This window comes from Triturus cristatus, chromosome 4_1 (genome assembly GCF_964204655.1).
Source record: "Triturus cristatus chromosome 4_1, aTriCri1.1, whole genome shotgun sequence".
Classification (NCBI taxonomy): domain Eukaryota; kingdom Metazoa; phylum Chordata; class Amphibia; order Caudata; family Salamandridae; genus Triturus; species Triturus cristatus.
In genome coordinates, this window is record NC_140585.1 from 1,037,318,963 (window position 1) to 1,037,340,519 (window position 21,557).

General features: G+C 45.9%; 1 protein-coding gene across 3 annotated transcripts in view; it reads right to left on the reverse strand.

The window, feature by feature from the left end:
• HDAC10 (histone deacetylase 10) overlaps nt 1-21,557 on the reverse strand; it is a 440,238-nt gene that overhangs the window by 357,388 nt on the left and 61,293 nt on the right. For all 3 annotated transcript variants that reach the window (XM_085653979.1, XM_085653977.1, XM_085653978.1), the window contains one exon: nt 9,843-9,909. In XM_085653979.1, the coding sequence (XP_085510105.1) occupies nt 9,843-9,907 (65 nt within the window). In that variant the 5' untranslated portion in view covers nt 9,908-9,909. The remainder of the gene's footprint in view (nt 1-9,842; nt 9,910-21,557) is intronic.

Below are 21,557 nucleotides of genomic sequence, written 5' to 3' on the forward strand. Positions count from 1 at the left end.
TTACTTTGTATGCTTTACATCTGGCATCATTACATCGCAGTAAGTACATCAGGAGTAACTTCACTAAGGCTAGACAAGGAGGGAGTTCCTTTACAATCCTGACATCCAAGTTTGTTAGCCTTCGCCGAGCTGCCTGTGTTTCAATTTTCAAGAAAGAATTGAAACCCCTAAACTGTATTCATTTTTTGATCAGTCTTGCTTAGCCTTGAGAGCTAGGATGCTTCTGATGAAGCAGCTGTGCGCTGTACAAATGATATTTGATTGACCTTTACATCAGGAGTGCCTTTACTTCGCATCAGTAAAGGTAACTTTATTTTAAGTATATATTTGAATGTACATACATACTTACACACACAAAAATATATATATATATATATATATATAAAATTGCATCTGTGTGTATGTATACAAATATATAATATATAGTAATTAAATACAAATTAGAAATAATCATAGCAACAATAATATTTTAGGTAATAATTATTTAGAATTATTTTAAGTATGGTATTGCTGATCGCAAAATTGTGGAACCTTAGAAAAAAATCTTAAAACTGTATACTCAAACACTCCTTCAAACCCTAAAACTCTCCTTACCCCTGAACACATTCCTACCCTTGAGCTGTAAAAACACACAAGAATCGAAAAAATTACCCATCTGTGAACCCTAAAAATCCCAATAACACATAACTAAAGGGCACATCCCTAAACTCTAAAAAACCTCTAAAAAAGCCTCCCCAAAACCCTAAAATTCCCATGCCCAAGCTCAACCCTGAACTCTAAATACCAATTACACCCCACCCCACAACACAACCCATCCTTGAATTGTAGAAACTTAATACAAACACATCCATGAAGACTTAAAATGGTATATCAAACAATCTCCAATACCCTAAAACTCCTTTTAGCCTTAAACCCATTCCCACCTCTGAACCCTAAAAACCCAATTCTCACGTACCCTATTGGGTATGGATATCTGCAAGTTGTTTTTCTTCAAAGAAGTTTCCATCTCAACATAGTTTGTGAGTACTTCCATAGTCCGCAATACATCAGGACAGAGACTCAACCTCCGATTGTTTTTCCACAATGAGTAAGTGACGAAAGTGGAGTGTAGTGAAGTAGAACCAGAAATATGTACTGTGCATTGTGACCAAGTTTTGATAAACCGATTTGATGACAGCTCGCTTTCAGGGCGATGGGAGGATGCATGTGGATCTTCAGCATTAGGATTGTTACAGGATAAGTAACATGTTCATTTTTCAATTTGGAAATATTCTCGAGCAAGATATGTTTCATATGAATCTGCCGGCATGTAGATATCAAATGAACATACAATGATACATACTGGTCAAAAGTGACCAATGGAACCCAGGTTTTTCTTTACAAAACTCACATATATGATTTTTATTATGTGTACAATATTAGAAAAAACACTCAAATGGAAAGAGGTAAAGGATTTGTCAAGCAGCAGTTTAAAAAGTTGTCCTTAACATTAAATTAATACTGAAAAAGAACACATAATAAAGCCATTTCGATGAAAATGCAACAGAAAGGACATTATCTTCAATTAACAATAAGTTTTGTGATATGTAGCTAGAGGCAGGAAGCCTTCATTACACATTCCATATTTCAACAGGAACACGGATCATATTGTGGAAGGTTTGAAGATATATGGACATTAAATATATACCCGAAACCCCTTTCAATCTTGACCGTGACTAATTCACTGCCCTCATGGACCTTAAACAGCCCACTAATATCACTATTACGAACGGTGATAAAGGAGGTGGAATTGTAGTATTGGATACAAACAATTACATATGTAAAATGACAGCATTGTTACAAGACGCTACCTTTTACATTCCACTTTCTACCAATCCGACAACCAAAGTCAAGGCTAACATAAAACGGTTGACTGATAGAGCGCTCTGCCAAGGGCACATTTGTGAGAAAAAACCATGCGTATTTAAACACCAAATACCCTAAAATAGCTAGCATTTACATAGTACCGAAGATTCATAAAAACCGAGACGATCCTCCTTATCGACCCACATTCACCACCATAGGGTCAATCACTGAGCCCCTGTCTAAGTATATTGATACCACCTTAAGACCTTTTGTGCCTCAAACTCCATCTCATGTCCAAGGCACCCGGCATGTCATCAATATCATGGAAGGCCCTAGATTTAATCCAGTGACAGACTTGGTCACTTTAGACATTGAGGCCCTTTATAGCAACATACCTCAGCAAAGAGCTCTAGAAGTGGTTCTTCGGTTCATTAACATCATGAACATTGACCGTGCTGCCACTTTTATTCTCAAATGCCGTAAAATTGTGCGAGAAGAGAACACCTTTGAATTCAACAGCAACTTGACCAAACAAATAAAAGGTGCCAGCATGGGAGCATCATGTGCCCCTACTATAGCCAAATCTTTATAGCTAAATTCGAGAAAATAAAATCATATTTAATGAAGTGGTGCCCTTTTCAGAATCAGTGACCAGATGGTCACGCTATATTGATGATATCTTTTTCATATGGACAGGCCTTCCAGATATCCTAGCAGAGTTTTTAGCTTGGCTCAACCTCTGTGATTCCAACATGCATTTCACATCTAGTTCCAGCGTGGCGCAGGTCAAATGTTTGGATATAAACTATTAAGCATGTGTATGGCAAACTGCAAGTAGACCTCTATACCAAACCAACAGCACACAATACCCTCTTACATTTTCAGAGTTTTCATCCCACTACACAGAAAGAGTATCCCTTTTGGGCAATTCCTCCGGCTGCGCCGTAATTTCACAAATTTGGATGACTAAGACACTCGAGCAGTTGAGATAAAACAAAAATTTATTGTAAGAGGCTATCCAAAAAAACTAGTGAGGGACTCTTACAAAAGGGCTCACTGTTATGACCGTCAACATCTGCCCACAAACACTAAATCAAAGGATACACCGAAACTAGTGTTTGTCACTCGACACTCCACTTTGAATGAAAAAATACGGCAAATTGTGTGCTCCAATTGGCACATACTGAACGTTGAAAAAGAGCAGAGCCAAAGATTCCCAAGACCAATGTTTGCATATCAACGCAAGAAAAATTTGAATGATCACATAGTTAAATCAAGAATGCTATCTAATAAAAGGTTCATTCAAAAAACCATAGATGGTTCAAACCTGGAGGTTGGCAACTTCAAATGCACAACATGCAAGGCATATCCATCAGCACTGGAAACGGACAATATGTGCTTTAATGGATACAAAATCACTTCCACCACATTTACTTATTGTAATAATAAAGACAATCTATCTCCTGAGATGTCCTTGCAATTTAGAATACATAGGAGAAATATAGCGCTCCCTTGCTATGAGATTTACTGAGCGAAGCTCTCAACTCCCCTGATCAACACTGTATGGACCTGAGGGCATGGCTTGGGAGCCACCGATGGCGGACGCGTAAGCCCGGAGCTCCGCGCTAGCCTTGCCATTTCTCCGCCTGGAACCGGAGATCCGGCCTGAACCCTGGGGCCAGTGTGAGGGGCTGGCCGTTGTGCACGCTGAGGGGTCTGTTTCGCCCCCCAACTCGCCTCGCATTCTTGCGGATTGGAGGCTTTGGCAGACTGGGCGCGGCAGCCTCAAGATGGCGCCCAGAGTGGGAGAGTAGCTCCGTGGTGGTGCCTGCGGGTCGAGCGGGGGTGCGGCTGCTGCTCCTTGGCGGGCGGCCGTGCGGCCCGTTCCAGGCCGGAGCGGGGACGATGCTGAGACAAGTGGAGGAAAACGCTGGATGGGCGCTGCCGAATCGGGCTGTCGGGGCCCACTGCGTGGAGACGCTGGCGGCCTAGGAGGTGCGGCGGCTGCTCCTCGGCAGGCGGCCGGGCGGCCAATTCCTGGCCAGAGCGGAGACGGCGCTGCAGCAAGTGTGAAGAAGCGCTGGATGGGCACCACCGGATTGGGCTGTCGGAGCCTGCTGCTTGGGGACATTGGCGGCCTGCTCACGAAGAGGTACAGGAGGCAGCCAGAGTGAGCCCAGGTCGAGTGGCGGTTGCAGCGCCTAACAGTCGGTGGTGTTCTGAGCGGAGGCGGCGCTGGCCCCAGCGGGAGTGAGTACTGGCTGAGTGTTACCGGCTCAGGCTGGTGGAACCTGCTGTGTGGTGACGCTGGTGGTCCACCTGTATGGCGGTACAGAGGGCGGCTTGAGTGTGGCCGGGCCGAGGAGCGGCTGCAGCACCTGGCGGGCGGTGGAATACACGGCGGTTGCGGGCACTGGCGCTCACCCATCACGCTGTCTGGTGGTCCGGTTTACTGGCTGGGTGCCGGGAGGAGCGCCTCCTGTGAGGACTGCGTGCATAGCGCCACAACGCCTGGGGGCCGAGAAGAGGGGTCCGGGGCATGCCGGTTCCCCCTGGCGCTAAGGAGTGAAGGTGAACGGCCCATGAGAGCGGCCTTGGACACCCTCCGCGGCCGAGCACTGCGGAGTGTGCGCTGGTGTTGGTTGGTGTTGGGGTGCTTTCGTGGAGATTCTGCCGAGCCAGTGGAGGCCTGTCGGATCCTGGAGTGGTGGGCGCCGGCAACGCTGGCAGCCGCGTCGAACCCCCCCAGGGAGAGGAGAACTCGGTCGAGGGCAGCGGACTCTGGGCCCCTAGTCATGGGTAAGCCCAAGGGGAGGCAGGCCGGACCCCAGCAGGGCTTGGAGTCTCTTCCACCGGAGATGGCTGAGAAGGAGATGGGGGACAATCCTGTCCTGGTCCAGCAGCAACTGGCCAAAATCCTGGAGGCCATTGCAGACACCAAGGCGGCGCTGCGCCAGGACATTAGCACTGTGGCGGTGGGCCTGGGCCTGCTGCATGCGGAGCATACCAAGCTGGCAGACACGATGAAGCAGTCTGAGGTGGAGCTGGCGGTGTTGGCCCCCGCGCACCACAAGCTATCGGCCCAAGTCAGCGAGCTGGCGGGTAAGGTTTCCACCATGGAAAAGAGAGCCGAAGACGCGGAAGGGCATAATCGGCGGAACAATGTGCGGGTGGTGGGCCTTCCAGAGGGCGTGGAGGGGTAGGATATGGTCACCTACCTGAAGTCCTGGCTGAGAGATGTTGTGGCGCCTCAGGGTCTCCCTCCATTTTACACCTTGGAGAGGGGCCATCGAGTGCCTACCCGCCCTCCGGTGCGCGGTGGTGGCGAGGCTGCTTCATTTTCAAGACTGAGACTTGTTGTTACAGAATGCTCACGCCGATGGTCCCTTTGCCGTGGAGAACACTAAAGTCTTCCTCTTTCCTGACTACATGCAGGAAGTGCAGTGTCGTCGCTCTTCATATTTGGAAGTTAAGATGACCCTGCGCGAAAGGCATCCAGTATTCCTTGCTGTTCCCAGCCCGGCTTAAGATCATGTTAGACGGGAAAACGTTCTTTTGTGAGGACCTGCAGCACGCCTGGGACTGGATTGAGTCCTACAAATTAGAAGGTGCTCCCAAGTTGAATTCTGAGCGACAGGTGGCCAGATCTGCCCGCTTGGAGAAAAGACCGAGACGCCGGAGGACTCGGAGGGCATCCAAACGGCCGAGTCAGTCTCAGACAGATGGAGAGGGCGGATGCGTTGGCAGCCGTGGCACACATGCGGCGGGGCGGGGGTTCCTCTTCGGAGAAGGATTCAGAGGCCAAGTATGGGGAAGAGGAAGTTGACTCTAACTCGTCGCAAGCCACAAATGACGGACTGCTTCAAGTGACCCCACGGACGGCGGATGGCACTGTGGACTAAAAGTTGTTCTGGGGGGGACCTAGGCCCCACTTTTCTTCTCCTTCTCCCTCTCCTCTACCCTCATTGTTATTACGCTCCATTTTCTTGGGTGCTCCGGGCTGCGCTGTCTAGGATGCTGTTTCTTGAGTTTCATGTTGTGAGGGGCTTGTGGGTACAGGCACCAGGGGGAGTGCTGGGGCGGCCCTTTGAGGCTACACTAGTAGGAGAATAGATCTCTGGTACACCCGCTTTCCTTCTGTGCACGCTGCGCCCCCTCTGCAGGTTCTAGGGCTGCTTGCCGTGGACCTTTCCCGTTTGGTGTAGGGTACCACCAAGTACGTGGCTTTTACCATTGTGTATACGTTTGGGCAGCTGGCCGCTGTCAGACCGCTCTTGGGATGAGGAGTTTCTTTGTTGGGGTTGTTGATGAATGCCAGGGATACCGGGGCAGCTCTGAGTTTGGTGCTGGGATGGGGGGTTAGAGGGAATCACATTCTGATCTCTCATGGCGGGACCGGTTGGAGAGTATAAACTTATGACGAAGAATATCAGGGGGATGGGATCGCCTTCTAAGCGATATAACATATTGAATTATATTAAACATCGAGGGGCACATGTGGTTCTGCTGCAAGAAACACCTTACTGTGGGGGAGGTTGCTTGCTTGAGGCGCAGATGGAGGGGTCAGTTATATGCAACAGAGTACTCGACCTTCTCTCAGGGGGCCTTGGTGTGGGTCAGACCTGGGGTTCCCTTCCTGCTCACCCGGAAGGTGATTGATAGGGAGGGGAGGTATGTACTCATTAATGGTGTTATGAAGGGCAGGGAGGTCACCATAGGTAGCGTTAATGCCCCGAATAGAGACCAGTTATCCTTTTTGAATCAGCTGTCCGGTGTCCTGGTGAGCTTTCCCCATGAGAATTTGATTTTAGGAGGGGACTTCAATTGTGTATGATGTGCAGTGGGATAGGTCTACACCTCCGCTACAAGATACCGCAGCTGCCTCCATAGCTAGGGGACTCCGCGGCTGGGCCTCTGGTTGGGATATCCATGATGTCTGGCGCCTCCAACATGCTGCCCAAAGGGAATATTCTTATTATTCTCATCTATACGACCTACACACACGTCTTGACATGTTCTTTTGTTCCCCCACTTTATCCCCATTGTTGTCTGGAGCTGAATATCTTGGCAGGGCCCTTTCTGACCACAGCCCTCTAACTCCTGGCTTTTACCCTGCTCCCTGAGAGACCCCCGATACCGCGGTGGAGACTGAACACTTCTTTGTTGGAGGATGATGGGTTCCGTCAGGTGCTTTCAGGGGCTGTTGGTGACTATGACTAATCAGGGCACAGCTAGTTCGCCGCTAGTGTAGTGGGAGGCATTTAAGGTGGTGACTAGGCTTGGCTAGGTTAATTCAATCCGATAATAGAAGTGTGCCAATCCTGAGCGTTACAGATCTTCGTGGTCATAGGCTCTCCTCCCCGAGGGCAATCAACGACGCATTTAGAGAGTATTATGAACGGCTCTATGACTCCCCGGGCCCCCCCCCCCGGGCCCCCCCCCCCCGGGCCCCCCCCGGGCCCCCCCCCGGGCCCCCCCCCCCCCCCCCGGGCCCCCCCCCCCCGGGCCCCCCCCCCGGGCCCCCCCCCCTGTTTCGACTTTCTATCCTATTTTTAGGGGGACCAGGCAGGGATGCCCTCTGTCACCATTGCTCTTTGCTCTGGCAATGGAGCCCCTGGCGGCGCAGATCCGGAGGGAGGAGGCGGCTTTGGGGATACCCTTGGGCAGGGCCCGTCACATTATCTCGCTATATGCAGATGATGTCTTGATTTATCTTGACCAGGATGAGTCATGTATATCTGATGCACTTTCCTCACTACATATAGAATCAGAGGCAGTGTAGCTCCACAAGAGGGACAAACACAAGAGAGAGGCAAGCCACTGAATAAGAAGCAAGGAAATAAGAGTGACAGTAAAGCTGATAAATGGTAAGTAATGGGTAGCTGAAAGACCCCTGTAAGTTCACAATAGGATTTTGGCAACCATACAGTTTGTGTTGTCTGGTAGAAGGGACCTAAACATCTATAGCCACATTGCAAAGTTTTCAGCTAAGATTCAATTGTAAAACCAACAAATTCAGTATCCAAATATTCTAGAGATACGTCATAAAAAGTAATTTATTAACACATAACTTTTCTGTTTATTCAATTTGACTGATTCAAATGCAACAGAGTTTGTGTGTGTTTCTAATACACAAAATGACTCAAACATGGACTCAACCCCCCCCCCTCCCCCGCCCCCTCCAAAAACCATATTTAGCCTTTTCTGGGGGCAGTAACCTCCTCCTTGTTTTTTTAAACCCTTAACTTTCCTTTACAGCTACCCACCTCTGAACCCTATAAACCCTTTACCTCTACCCAAACCTGAACCCTGAAAACCCATCTCCCTTTACCTCTACCCATCCAAGCCCTAAAACCCCTCACCCCCTTTACGTCTGCCCTCCCATGAACCCTTAATACCACTTACCCCTACCCACTCCAGAACCCTAAATTCCCCCTACTGCCCTTTAACTCTACTTGCCCCGAATTCTTAAATACCCTGGTTTTCCTTTACCACTACCTGCCCCCAACACTTATGACCCTTTAACTCAACCCTCCAGGAATCCAAAAAATCCCTTAACAACCTTTACCACTACACCTTAAACCTCCATTCCTCTACTTTTTCTTAGCCATCCCATAACCCTCACCTATCGATCAATTCTTAAATCCCCTTTAGTTAATGAATATATATCTCCACTCATGCAAGATACCCATTCAAAGAAGGCCACTGGAGGTTAAATTATTCACGTAGTTTAATGGCAGCATGCTGGCAGCTAACTTGACGGGAAACACATATCAATGGAATATGACGCCAGACACGTTTCGGGAATTTCAAAGTCCCTTCTTCTGTGGCGTGTTGTTGTGGCAAAATGAAAGTGCTAGTGCTAATGCACAGTTCAATTTAAAACACCTGCCGCAGTGGGCGTGGCCGAAAACACGGCCTTCTGGATATTGTAGTACATTGTAAATTGTCCTAAGTGGGCGCGGTAATGTAAAGCTTGGTAAAGAACGAAAAAGAAGCCTGCATGATGCTTGCCTGTGCAGTACTTTTCTGTGTGGTAATGACCTATGGGGTAAAGACTGCACACCTGTATACATTCATGAAAGTGATTGAACACAGCGTGAATGCTACAAAACCTTATCACCAAGTCATCTCATTTTCATATCTTCAACAGTCCCAACTGATCCAAATTAGTAACTGTAATGCTTCACACTCTGGGCAGTACCTCCAAATGTCTTAGAGTCAGACATTTTGACATTCTCTTGCACTACTTACAACGATAATCACAGACATTTTATGCTAATTTCATTTACACTCTTCACATTTAGATTTTGTCCACTACTCAGGGCCAAGCAGAGCTAACTACGCGCAGGGTTTACCCATCTTATTGACTCCGAATAGGTACAAGAATGTCCCTGGAAATCACTGGGTTGACAACAAAGACCAGTTTGAAGCCCCGCCTATCCTGTCTTTACCACTGACCATAGTCTGTGCCTGACTGATCCAGATTAGCTATTCACGGTTACCCAGCAGTTCAAACTCTTCCTGCTCGCAATAACCCTCAAAGTCTTCATAAAGAAATAACACAGTATCGTCATCGCACACAGTGTCATTTTAAGGACTTTTGAGGTCCTGGCAAGACATATTTTGTGGCCCCCTGTTCAGAATAAGTTGGAATTATATTGCCTATTGCCTGATATAATATTGTTTGGCATCAGGCAGACTAAATTTATGTAAAAGTTTGCACAAAATAACTGAAATAGGTCTTGTTTGGAACCCAAAAAATCCTTAAAATTACACTGGTGGAAAGAGAACGAGACTGCTTGAGAGAAAAAGGCAGGAAGAGAGAGAGATATTATGTCCTGCAAGAGAAACCAATAGACAGAGGGTGAGTAAAAGCCACTTCACCAGTTGGTACTGGCCCTGAGCAATTGTTCACTTTGCCCATGCCTTAAAAATGTATCTGATGATTCGCACAACACCATATGGTAAATTCCAAAACAGAAAAAAATACTTACTCATCCCATAATAGTTTGTGGCTTGTCATTTCTTCATCATAAATCAATGCAGTCCCAGATGCCATGACTGAAACAAATAAAGTAACATACATTTGTGTTATAGCTCTAATTTGAAAGTTGCATAAAAAATATTTTTGTTTGAATTTGGGATATGGGGGTCTTACTAAAATCCAAGATATAGCAGTCTACTAAGTATTTTGAGAGACAAATCTATTTAGGATTTTCTTCTGAACACACAGTGTGACCATATTCAGGGAGAGGAGTCATGAACTGATGTAGCAAGATTCATTTAGATACTAAAGACAAAACTGGTTTGTAAAATCTAATAAAACTCAAAGACACGTCGGGGAGAGGTGTTAGATAGAGATAAAGTATAAATGCTGGTAATAGAGATCAGTGGATAAAGACATCCAACTCCTCCCGAACCCATGAGTTGCAAACCACTTGATTTCATATTGAAGTGTTCAGAAATATATTTTTTGCTTATTTTTCAATTTTTTTTTTTTTATTTACCATCGATTTTTCAGAACTCTTTTTTCCCCTAGAAGTGAATATTATTTAATCATACTCACTCCATGAGTCAGTCAACAAATTCTGCTTCACTGGGACTGCATGGTTTAATTTCAAGTTACTCGTTGTGGCCACAAATGTAGAGCTTTTTTGATCAAAGTATTAAAAGGGTTATAATTTATTTTGCTTTCGGACCTCTGATAATTACCCCCTAAATTATCCTTCTATTTATTGTTAGCTTTTGGTGTGCTCACACCTTTTTGTTGTACTTCCTGGAACTAGGTTCGGGGACTACAAAAATAGTAAATGTCGCTTATCAAATGGAAGTCCACTGTTCACTTTTTATTTTCTTTCTAATTTATTGTGTTTTATTCTAACCCTTCTTAGGCCACAAGTTATTGTGGAAAAAAACCTACATTTATGATTTTGTATTCACTACACACTACACCAAAGAACTGTGAAGTAAGTAGTCTGTCACGAACTGCACCGTTTCTTTATTCCCTAGATAGCCCTGTTGTGTTGTAACTGGCTAAGCAAACCCATTTGTTAGGTTTATATTTCACTTGAGCACTAGTCACACTTCTGCGGTAGCATGGCCACAGCCATGGTTGCCTCAAACACTGAGCTGTACCAAGCATGATGTAGGAGTCTGTTTCTTACTCTTTCTTCGGTATCCACTGGGCTGGTCAAAAGAATTTTGGGTTCCATATTTATTCAGACCTTCTGTATGTACTGATTGTTTATTCTCGCTCTCATTCGGAGACAACGGCTTATGCTGCTACTTTAGAATTCACACAACGCTTCTGTGGAATGTTCCGCTTTATAATTCTTTCACGTTGTAACATTGCATTTATAGATTGACGTCGATAGTCAAATATTAAAAACGCTTTACATCACCTCGTTAGTGTTAAAAATTAAATTAGACAAGGTTGTCCTCTTGAGAACCAGATGTCTGGGATTTCCAAGCCAATCAGCCTTTGTATGGAGTTCACACAATCTGATGACCAGACCAGGGGACTGATCTAGTTCACATTGACTGCATTAAGTATTTTTTTTTATCTCCATTTCCGCCTCTTTTCCCTCACATGCATACATGTAAATGTAACTCTCCAAAGCCATAAAGTGCCGTAAGGTGGGCATTAGCACTATATAAAATTAGGCAATGTACATAAATATGTATATTAGTCATCATAATATAAAATTGCATCCAGGCCTTACGGATGCCGCCAGCATTACACACATCTCAAATCATCTTCTTGTGTCAGCTCGAGAAAAACACATAGTACCTCTAATTCAATCCAGTTTATGTACATATGTATGGCATCCTAGACACATACTTAAAAGATTTCAAGGCTCCATAATGGACGATGAGGTGTTATACAGGAGAAGACAATGTATATGTCATTGGTGGAAGCAGCTCTGTAATTATGGTAGAGTTGGTGTTTAAATAGGAAATGCTCTTAATGAGTTTTCTATCACATTTGAGGAATGCCCACGAGATTTGGCAAATACTTTGTCCCTTTCAATTCCTGCCGTTCCTTCACATTTTGTGTACACTGTTCACAGGAAAGCAAAGTTATTGGAAACAACACAACAGTATAATTGTTCATCTTAAGTCCCTTAGGAATGTTTGCTCTTTGTTACAGGACTGCCATACCGATTCAGGGCAAATTCAGCTTAAAGCTAGGACTTAACTCAGAAAAAATCTTTCAACTGTTAAATTCGGAAGTTTTTGAAATATGCCCATTGTAATAAGTTGTCGGGATACAAAGGATTACTTCCATGTGTAGTAGGACTGTTAGGTTAGTGAACTTTTGACAGAAAAGAATACTCAAGTGGTGGAACAAATTAGCTATCCAAGCTGAACAAACTCACCATATGCCATTTTGTGCTATCGCACAATGTGTGTGCTCAATTTCATAGCTTTCATTGGAGACCCGAGATAAGTCTTATGGCACTATCCAAGTAGTTCTCCTCCTTTCATACATACATTGCCCACCTCCATAGGTCAGTTGTCCAAGTCCCAAGCAACTCAACTGATATTTTAACAAAAGGAGATGTATTTTATGAGGATAATAGCCTGTCTTATCGTTTATAAGCTGAACTTGGATTGCATAGTTTAGTTTTTAACTTTATAAAACAGATAACTAAAAAAAGAGAAGAAAAAAAAAAAAAAAGAATTATTTAATTATGTATTCAACTTTGTGATTTATAGCCCGGAAGAAGTTCTATGATGGGTGAGCAAAACACGTTGGCTGGTCTGTTTTTTTTTTTTATTATGTCAAGCATCTAATGTGCAATAAAGAAGCGCTTTTTTTTTTTTTACTATGACCTCAAAATATCGGCGTTTTCTGGAATGAATGGAATGAGTTACCATGCAGTTGATGAATAGATTGATACTTGTTTTTCGTTGCCTCTCCCGTTTTGAAATTATCAGAGACCAAAATGGGTCTATTTCTGCAGCAACTGTTACCACAGGAAACAGGAGAAGTAACAAATGCAACCCAGAGCCACCGGAATTCCACAGAAGTTTAAGTGGACAATGCAGGTTAGATGAGTTGTAGGGCTTGCACCTTGTGAGTGAGTATGTATAGAATGGGTTCCTAGACCTACAGAAAGGAAATGGGATTCATAGCCAAATATAGCACAAAACAGGTTATAAGCTTGGATATCCTGCAGAGCAAGACCAACCTTCAGGTACTGACCAAACGGATGCCTGCCTCCTTACGCAAATAGATATTACTGCCAAGTTTGACAAATTGACCCACACCATGAAAAGAAGTACAGATATCAAATAGGGTGTACTTTCTCTGTTTGCGCCGTGCTTCATGTTAAATAGGTGCACTTGGAGCAAACAGGGACAGTGGACCCTATCATTATTAATGTGTTCCCCTCAGGGCAGCTGCAAACTTGTGCTGTCCTGGAGGCAGTGTATTCAGTGAAATACAGAGCAGCTGCTTCAAAGCCGCTCCTTGTTATTACGTATTGCTCCACCCACACTTTGAAAAGGGGAGAAAGATCCCTTGTAGGCAGATGGAGTGAGTGATTGAACCCGTCCATGAGATCTCCTTTCACCCCTCCAAAGGTCTGTTCTCAGGGGGCGCACTGATAATGCCACGTTTTGTGGTGCACTTTCAGTGCACCTAGTAAGGTCTCGTTTTCCTCTGTGCCTGTGTCCACAATATGGTGCTGGCGCAGAGGCAAAGTGGTTCCATAAATTGCATGGGGGAACGCCCTCTGAAGACAGAGCAGGCACTACATGTGTGCAACCACTATCAGTATTACAGAAGACGCAGAAGCGTCTGCTGCCCCTTCTGTAACACATAAGTGCCAGAGGGGGGTACAAAGTGGATGCACTCCCCCACTGTGCCCCTGTCGCACTTTTCATAATACGGCCCCAATTGGTATGAACTGAAGATTCCGTTTAAAAGCCTCTTCCCAAGAGTTATGGTGTCCAGCAAGTTTCAATGTTGCCCCCTTTCTTCTACATTTTAATATTAACAAGTAGTACCTAGGGCACAATAAAAAAAAACTAAAAAGCCACCATGCAGCTATGTGTAACAATATCTCAAATTTACAAATAGTCAGAACATAACTCTCCTTGCCAATGCATAGTACAGATCAATTTTCTAAAGTTAAGAAAACAGAACACAAGAAATCCATGAGCTCTGCTTTCAAAACTGGAATGCCATACTCTCTCGTAATGGATTGTCCCTCAGTCTTGTGTAAGATGCCAAATGCCCTGGAACAGAAAAGCAAGAGCCAGGTGGAAGGAGCATTTTGTTCAACAGGACCTATGTTTTGATGTTGCAGATCTGGTTCTAAAAAGACATATCTATGGAAATGCCCTACTGAAATAACTTGTGAAAAATATCTCCAGGCCTACTCTTTGAGGTGCAATGCACGACAGCACGATAATTCTCTGGCACTAGTCACTATAACCACATTGCTCTGCACCTGATAACTGTTCACTGGTTCCTTATTAAAGTCTGCTGTGTATTAAAAACAGGATGCCTCACTAATAAGACGCTCTACCTCAATACCCCTAGCTACTTGACAGCCATTACTCTCTGAACAGTCTCTTAATATGTGCTTTCATCAAGGAACTGAAAGCCTTTCCCCGTGTCAAATACCGCACAATTATGAGCTAAAGTTGCCCAGCTTTCTCCCTCAATCTCAGTCTCACCTGTGCTTCCATATACTTAGATAATTTCTCTTCATCTCTGAAATCACTGAGTCCTTTTTCCCCTATGCCACTAGGCAGTCTACTATCGCTGCGAGTTCTAACGACTGACAGCCATCGCCCAGGCATGTTCTTCCCTTCCATCATCACACTTCAGCAATAGTTCTCAAAGGGACTCATGTAAGGCAATGAAGAACACACTTGACCCTAATTAGGTTTGATAACTTGTCACTGTAGGTATAGTTCTCTCTCTCAGCCCCTTTCTTTTTAGGTCTCACTGAGACCGCGCAAGCTGTCTCTTTGAGACATTTTGTAAGTGGGCTTTCAAAAGTGCTACCCACATGATTTGGCAGGCCTAAATCTTGAGTGCACGATGGCGTGCACGTGCACAGCTGCTGCTCGCACTCCCTCCTCCCTTCTCCCCCTCCCTTTTCGTCAGCTTCAGGCTCCTTTGATGCTGGCATTCCCCCCTCCCTTCTCGCCCCCAGCCCTTGTCACCTCGGCTTGTTATTCGCGCGGTCGTGTCACTTTCACGGCCAATGCTTGTTTTAATTTGCTCCCTGCCCCATGCATGCAGAGTCATCGGGTAGTTCACTGACGAAGTGCGCTTTCATGACACTAAGCAGATGGCTTCAGAGGATTCTTTTCAAAGGGGCCGTCCGGGCTTTTAGGAGACAATTGCTCCCAACATAAAAACTTTGCAAAGCATGTCAAGAGCATTAATCTACCAGTAACTTCCCCATTCTACAGTCATTCATCTGTTATTTGATGTATTTTACCTACTTAGTTAATTGGTTCAGGAGGAAAAATATGAAAACGTCACCAGGAAAGGAAAAATAGGCACAGAGAATTATATTAATAAGTAATTCTCTGTCTATTTTTCCTTCCCTGGTGACGTTTTCATATGTTTTGCCTGAGCCAATTAACTGACAAAGTAAAACATATTCATGACCGAAAACCCTGTCACGTTGAATGAATCACATCTCCCTCATCTCCCCTCTCTATGGTCCTTCTGTCTCCCTCGACGCCTCCCTTTCTACCGTTCTCGCTCTCCTCCTGTTTCTCCATCAACGTTTCTTTAATCTCTTAACATTCCTGCCCCTCATCTTCCCTCCCTCCCAGATGTGTATCCCCTTCCCATATCTCTTACTGTTGCACCCACGTCTCACTCAGCCCTTCTCTTTGTCCTCATCCTTCCTGTCTCGCACACCCTGCATTTTGTTATGCCCACTCTCTCCTTTATCCCACCCATCATTTCCCATTACCACCTGGCGCACCTCTCCCCCTCTCTGTCTTCATCTCCTTCTGTTCCTCCATCATATCTCCCTCACTGTCTCACCCTGTTACTTTCCTTTGCACTGCTTCTCTGCAGTTACTACCCTGTGTGACAGACTCCGCAGTAGTAGGGTACTTCGTGCTCTCTCTCTCTCCCTGACACAGGTGTAAGAGGGCCCATGCCACTACCTGTGCAGGGTTGAAATAAGGGCCAAAAGTAAAGAGTACCAAGTCACGGCATCAGTTTACAGAGAAAGCAAAAAAAACGAGAAAATTCCAAAACAAGCATTTGCAATGCAAAAGGTCTTGCATTTGCTTGGACCTGCAGGGCATGTCTCTCTGCATTACCAGCCTGCTTAGGGCACAAGCATTTACAATGAAATAGGTCTCGAATTTACGCGAGTTTGAGCTATTGGCAATGTAAATGACAATGCCTTTTATTTATATTTAGTTTTTTAAAACATAAACAAAAGGGATTGTCATTTACAATGCCAATAGCTTAAACTCGCGTAAATGCGAGACCTATTGCATTGCAAATGCTTGTTTACTTTGCAAGCTAAGTATTTCTCCCTTTTCAAGTTACTCACAAACCGTGTTGTACATAAAGACTTTTTCTACTCTTTACGTACTACTTTCACAGGGAACACTGAACACTACAAGTATCAGAATGCTGGGAATGCTAACACCTGTGATACATAAGGGACAAGTGCCAATATGTTGATTACACTGCCAGATCATTTAATACCTAAAGATAGTGGGGTTGCCAGAGGCCTGTGGATGTGCATCTTGTTTTCTAGGAGGATGTTAAGTGAAATTGACTAAGGGCCTGATTACGAGTTTGGTGGTCCATCGGACAGCCGACCCCGTGGTGGAGGTGCATTGGCAGTCGGACACCACCACACCAGTGGTCCGACTGCCCTATTAAGAGCACATCGGTCAAACGGTGACTGGACCACCGCAGCCACCGGGGAGCTGCGATCCCTGGCGCTGGTGTGGCGGTCATGAGGCAGTAACATGCTTGGCGGTGATGCTACAGCACTGCCAAGCCTATGACAAGTTTACTCACTGCAACCCTAACCACAGTGGTGAGACAGCAGTTGTTAGGGTGATGGAACAGAAACAAAGGGGGCTGGCCCTCCAGGGCCCCCTGGTGCCTCATGGCCCATGGGATGCATGTGGGGGGGCACATGGTGTGTTCCACTGTGTGCATGCACCCACTTTCCTGCACGGCATGGACTTCACAGTCCATGCCGTGCAGGAAAGGGCTTTGACGTTCCCATTGTGGTGCTTTTTTGAAAGGCACCACCAAGGGAACACCAAAGGACGACCCAACAGACCAGGAGAAAACTCTGGTGGGCGGTCAAATTTGGCAGTGCAGGAGTGGAGCGGTGGCGTACTGCCCTGCTCCCACACCGCCAAACTCGTAATCAGGCCCTAAATGAGCTACATATGGAGCAGCACATGGGCATCATCGCCCAGAAAAGGTATGAATATACTTCTCTATGATCGTCAAAAAGCATGAAAAGCTCTTAAGAATTCCATGCTAAGAAGCAATTAGCTGCAAGAATGAATTGAAAATTACTTGAGGATTTTACGATTATTGTGAGGCACATTCTCCAGCTCCACCTCTTAATCCCCACTTACGTATTTCACTGGGAACATTGACCACTACTACAAAACATTGCGAGAATTTAACATATGCGCCAAACGCAGGTCAAAGCCTAGAATTCTGTGAAGATTACTAAAATAACTTGAAACACTGGCACCTTATCTGTGCAGCAAATTCTTAAACAAATCCCCCTAGTCCACAAAATTCTCACCTTCTCCCCCAGCCCCTATTAATCCTAGCTGTTCTTTTGCTACATGGTGCCCCACTAGATCCCAGGTGATGTTGTAAAGGCTTTCAAAATGCAGGCAAGTTGCCACTCCATATCACCTCTGCCTACTTTGAATACACAGGACAGAAGAAACACAGGATAGAAGAACTGGGGCCAAACAAAGAGGTTCTCTGTCAAACCCATTTTCCAGGGCTGGTATGACACAGTGGGAGTTAGACAGTCACTGTGACGATTACTGTTGCTGTTCTTAGAAAGACAAGTGGCAACTGAGTTTGAAAGTGTTGGGGGTTAAACCACTTAGCAAATGTTGGCAAGGGAGCGAAAGATAATGGTGTGAAACACAGCATTTTTCAGCACAATGTCTTAAATAATTTGACCAAAACCATTACTACCGACATTTTAAAAGCAATGCTCATAAAATATTTCACAGAATATTTTGGTTTGTTATGCAACCTGCCCTCCCCCAAGGGTGTGCTCACAAGGCAAGAGGGCTTGGGATCACCCACTTTTACAGTATAAAATACATAACAGACGCTTAGACATTTACATAGAAACATATCAACACAGGTGCACACAATAATTTTAGTTGATACCCATTATGTATATTGGCCTGCTTCTTTTATTAGCTGGTCAAGGTTGAGTGTACAGGAGGCCAGAGAAATGTTCATGACATTAAATGGCTACAAGTATAAGAAATACCAATTGGAAACAAACATTTTTTTATTTTTTATAAACCAAATTGTATTGATTTTGAGAGATAACAGCATACATACACAGTAGTAGGGTTATTAACCAACGCCTCCCATCTTATAGAGGGTCTGTCTCCATCTAGGTCATGAAGCGCCTACTATTTCCCCCATATTGTCAGTTTCTGCAGGCACCTCTGTGCCTGATAGACTGGCCACTCCATTTAAGTACACTCCCTGTCTCCAGTCTTCCAAGGTGGGGGTCCGAAGGAGATTTCCACTTTCATGCAAAGTCTCTTTCGGCCACCACTGTGGCCACACCCACCAACGTCTGGTCATGGCGGGACCCATCCAGGTCCTCCAGTGTGCCAATCAGCCCCACCCGAGTGGGTCTGTTGACCGGTCCAACACCTGTAAGAGTGTCTCTGCGATTGCCCTCCTAGAATCAGGAAATTCGGGGGCATAACCACATGTGGAAAAAGTCTGCGTTTGCGTGTGGTAAGCAGAAGCATGTGAGTGTGGTAGTTTGCTTGCCTGCCATTGGCATCTGGAGTTTAGTATGAGCAGTGCATGCATCTCAGTTGGATCAGCCTCAATCTAGAGGAAATGACTAAATCCCTTGATGTCAACCAGCCATCCCACTAATCTGTCTCATCAAGGGGTCTCATCAAGGGGTCTCATCAAGGAGTCTCACCCCAGCTCGGATTCGGACATGAAAGATTATATCAGACAGGTATGAGGTAGAAAGAGGTGCGAGACAGGGGTGCCCGCTATCTCCCATATTGTTTGAGATGGCTATGGAGCCGCTAAAGCCAGAACTGGAAATTGGTATCGCGGGCTCAACGTAGAGGGACGTGTCCACCACATAGCCTTGTGTGAGGACGATCTGATTCGGTTTTTCAGCACTACGGGAGTAGACCTTGAGGTAGCCAAATACCTGCTGCTGGCCCTTGAGAGAGTAGCAGGCCTCAAGTTGAACTGGAATAAGTTACGTCTGTTCCCCATCATGCAGGGGAGGGAGAAACCGCAGACGGAGGACGGAATTGAATGGGAGGGGAGATGTATCCCGTATCTTGGGGTGCAAATATACCACAACAGGGTAGATCTCTTGGAGGGAAATGTGGGAAAGGTCATACGAGGGATGAAAGCCAGTTTCAACTTCTGGGGTGCCCTCCCCTTGTCGCTAGCGGGCAGTGCCTCCCTACTAAAGATGGTGACTCTCCCGAAGCTCCTATACGTGTTTGGGGTGTTGCTGGTGTGGATCCCAGTGGAGAGGTTTCAGCAGCTCTGGACGATGGTGATGGAGTTCCTGTGGGGGGCTGGACAGAGGCGAGTGGCTTTAAAGACTTTGATGCGACCCAAAGCGGAAGGGGGATTAGCGGTGCCAGATTTTGAATATTATTATATTGCAGCTCAACTACAATGGCTGACAAAATGAGTGGACAGCCAGCTCCTTAGAACATTACCGCAGGGTGATGGGTGTCCAGCACCAGACCTCCTGTCTAGAATAGCGTTGCGATTACCTGTGCTGGAAAGGGATATGTCAGCGGAACTGCGGGTGGCTCATAAGTGTTGGGTCCGCAGCTTGCAGAGGGCTAAAATGAGGCGTCCCTATGCGCTGGAGATCCCTCTGAAGTACTATATGACATAGCCACACGGGGCAGATTGGAGGAGGCTAGAGGCGTGGGAGGAGGCTGGGGTGCTCACCATGGGCAGTTATATGAGGATGACATGTTACTACCGTTTGACGTATTTAGTGAAAGCAACAAGATACCTGGGGGCGACTGCTTGCTTCATGTGGCCCGGACATTCAAGGCGGTTACCTGTTTATATAGGAGGCTGAGCAAGGCAACGCTCCTGCCCCTTCAGGGGCTGCAACAGAAGTGGGAGGAGGATTTAGGGGAGCCCATAGAAGACACAGCATGAGAAGAGCTCACGGAGAGGGTTAGTAACGTCACCAGGTATGTTAGGTTCCAGCTGGTAAATTTTTATGTCTTCCATAGGGCGTACCTCACGCCAGGGCGCCTCAATAAGTATTTTAATGTGGCAACGGCAGCTTGTCCCAGATGTGGAGAAATAGGCGTAGAGTTCCTTCATTTGTTTTGGGGTTGCCCGGTGATAGGACATTTCTGGAGAGAGGTGACAGAGCTATTGGCCGAAATTACTGAAAAGGAAGTGCACATGAATCCAGGACACTGCTTACTCCACACTGCTAAGAACAAAGTCACCAGTACATTTCAGGACCTGGGATTGATATTAGCGAAGAGGGATATCACGAGTCATTGGAAGGCAAGGGTAGGTCGTAGCATAGGCAGATGGAGAAGAGAGTTTGAGCGCTGGGAAGGCTGTGAGGGAACAGCACGGCTAATAGAAGCTAGACGTAATGGGAGTGAAGACGATGGACGCAGCCAGGGCTTGGGAAGCGTTAACGCTGCACCTTAGCAGCTAAATCACATCGCAGATGTGAGTAATAGGGACGCCCCACAGGTATACGGTTTGTAAACTGCATTGGACGGCTGCATGGGGAAGGAGATGGGACGTTGCGGGGTGCCCCATTCAACGGCAATCCTCTGGAGTCCACGGATCCTACGATGAAGGGGTTGAAATTGCTAGAGAATAGCCCTAGGAAGGTTACCTGAGCATAGTACTCCACGAAACGCCTGGGGGAGGGTTGAGCGGGTGGACTTGCCAACTGGCAGAGGGTGGGGGCTTAGTATTTGTTATTGCACTATTTGTCAACGTGAGATGTGAACTTTATCGCAAAGGAATCTCCTGCAGGACTATTGACTGATTATGGCTGGCTGTAACGCAGTGGTGAGCTGCATGCTTATTAACAGAGGATCTATGTTGGTTCACATGCTCACTTTAACGTCTATACTGTACTGATATATGTCTCATAAATGCCTAATAAAGTTTGTTTAAAAAATAAATAAAGGGGTCTCACCCATTCCTCCCATTTCCCCTGCAGAGCATCAAACTCTCTCAGAGCAAGCGGTACACCTTAGAGATCGCTCCCTTCCCCATCTGCAGGTGCCCCTCAAGGGGATTATACCCGGAAGTTTAGTCTCACCTCTTATGTGGCTATCCAGTGCATGCCACAACTGTAGGTATTTGTGGATTTGCATGTGTAAGAGGGAGAACTTCATCTGGAGATCTTGGAAGGAGGACGTGTGCGCACCGTACCATACGTCCTCAAGATTTGTGAAACCAATGTGATCCCAGG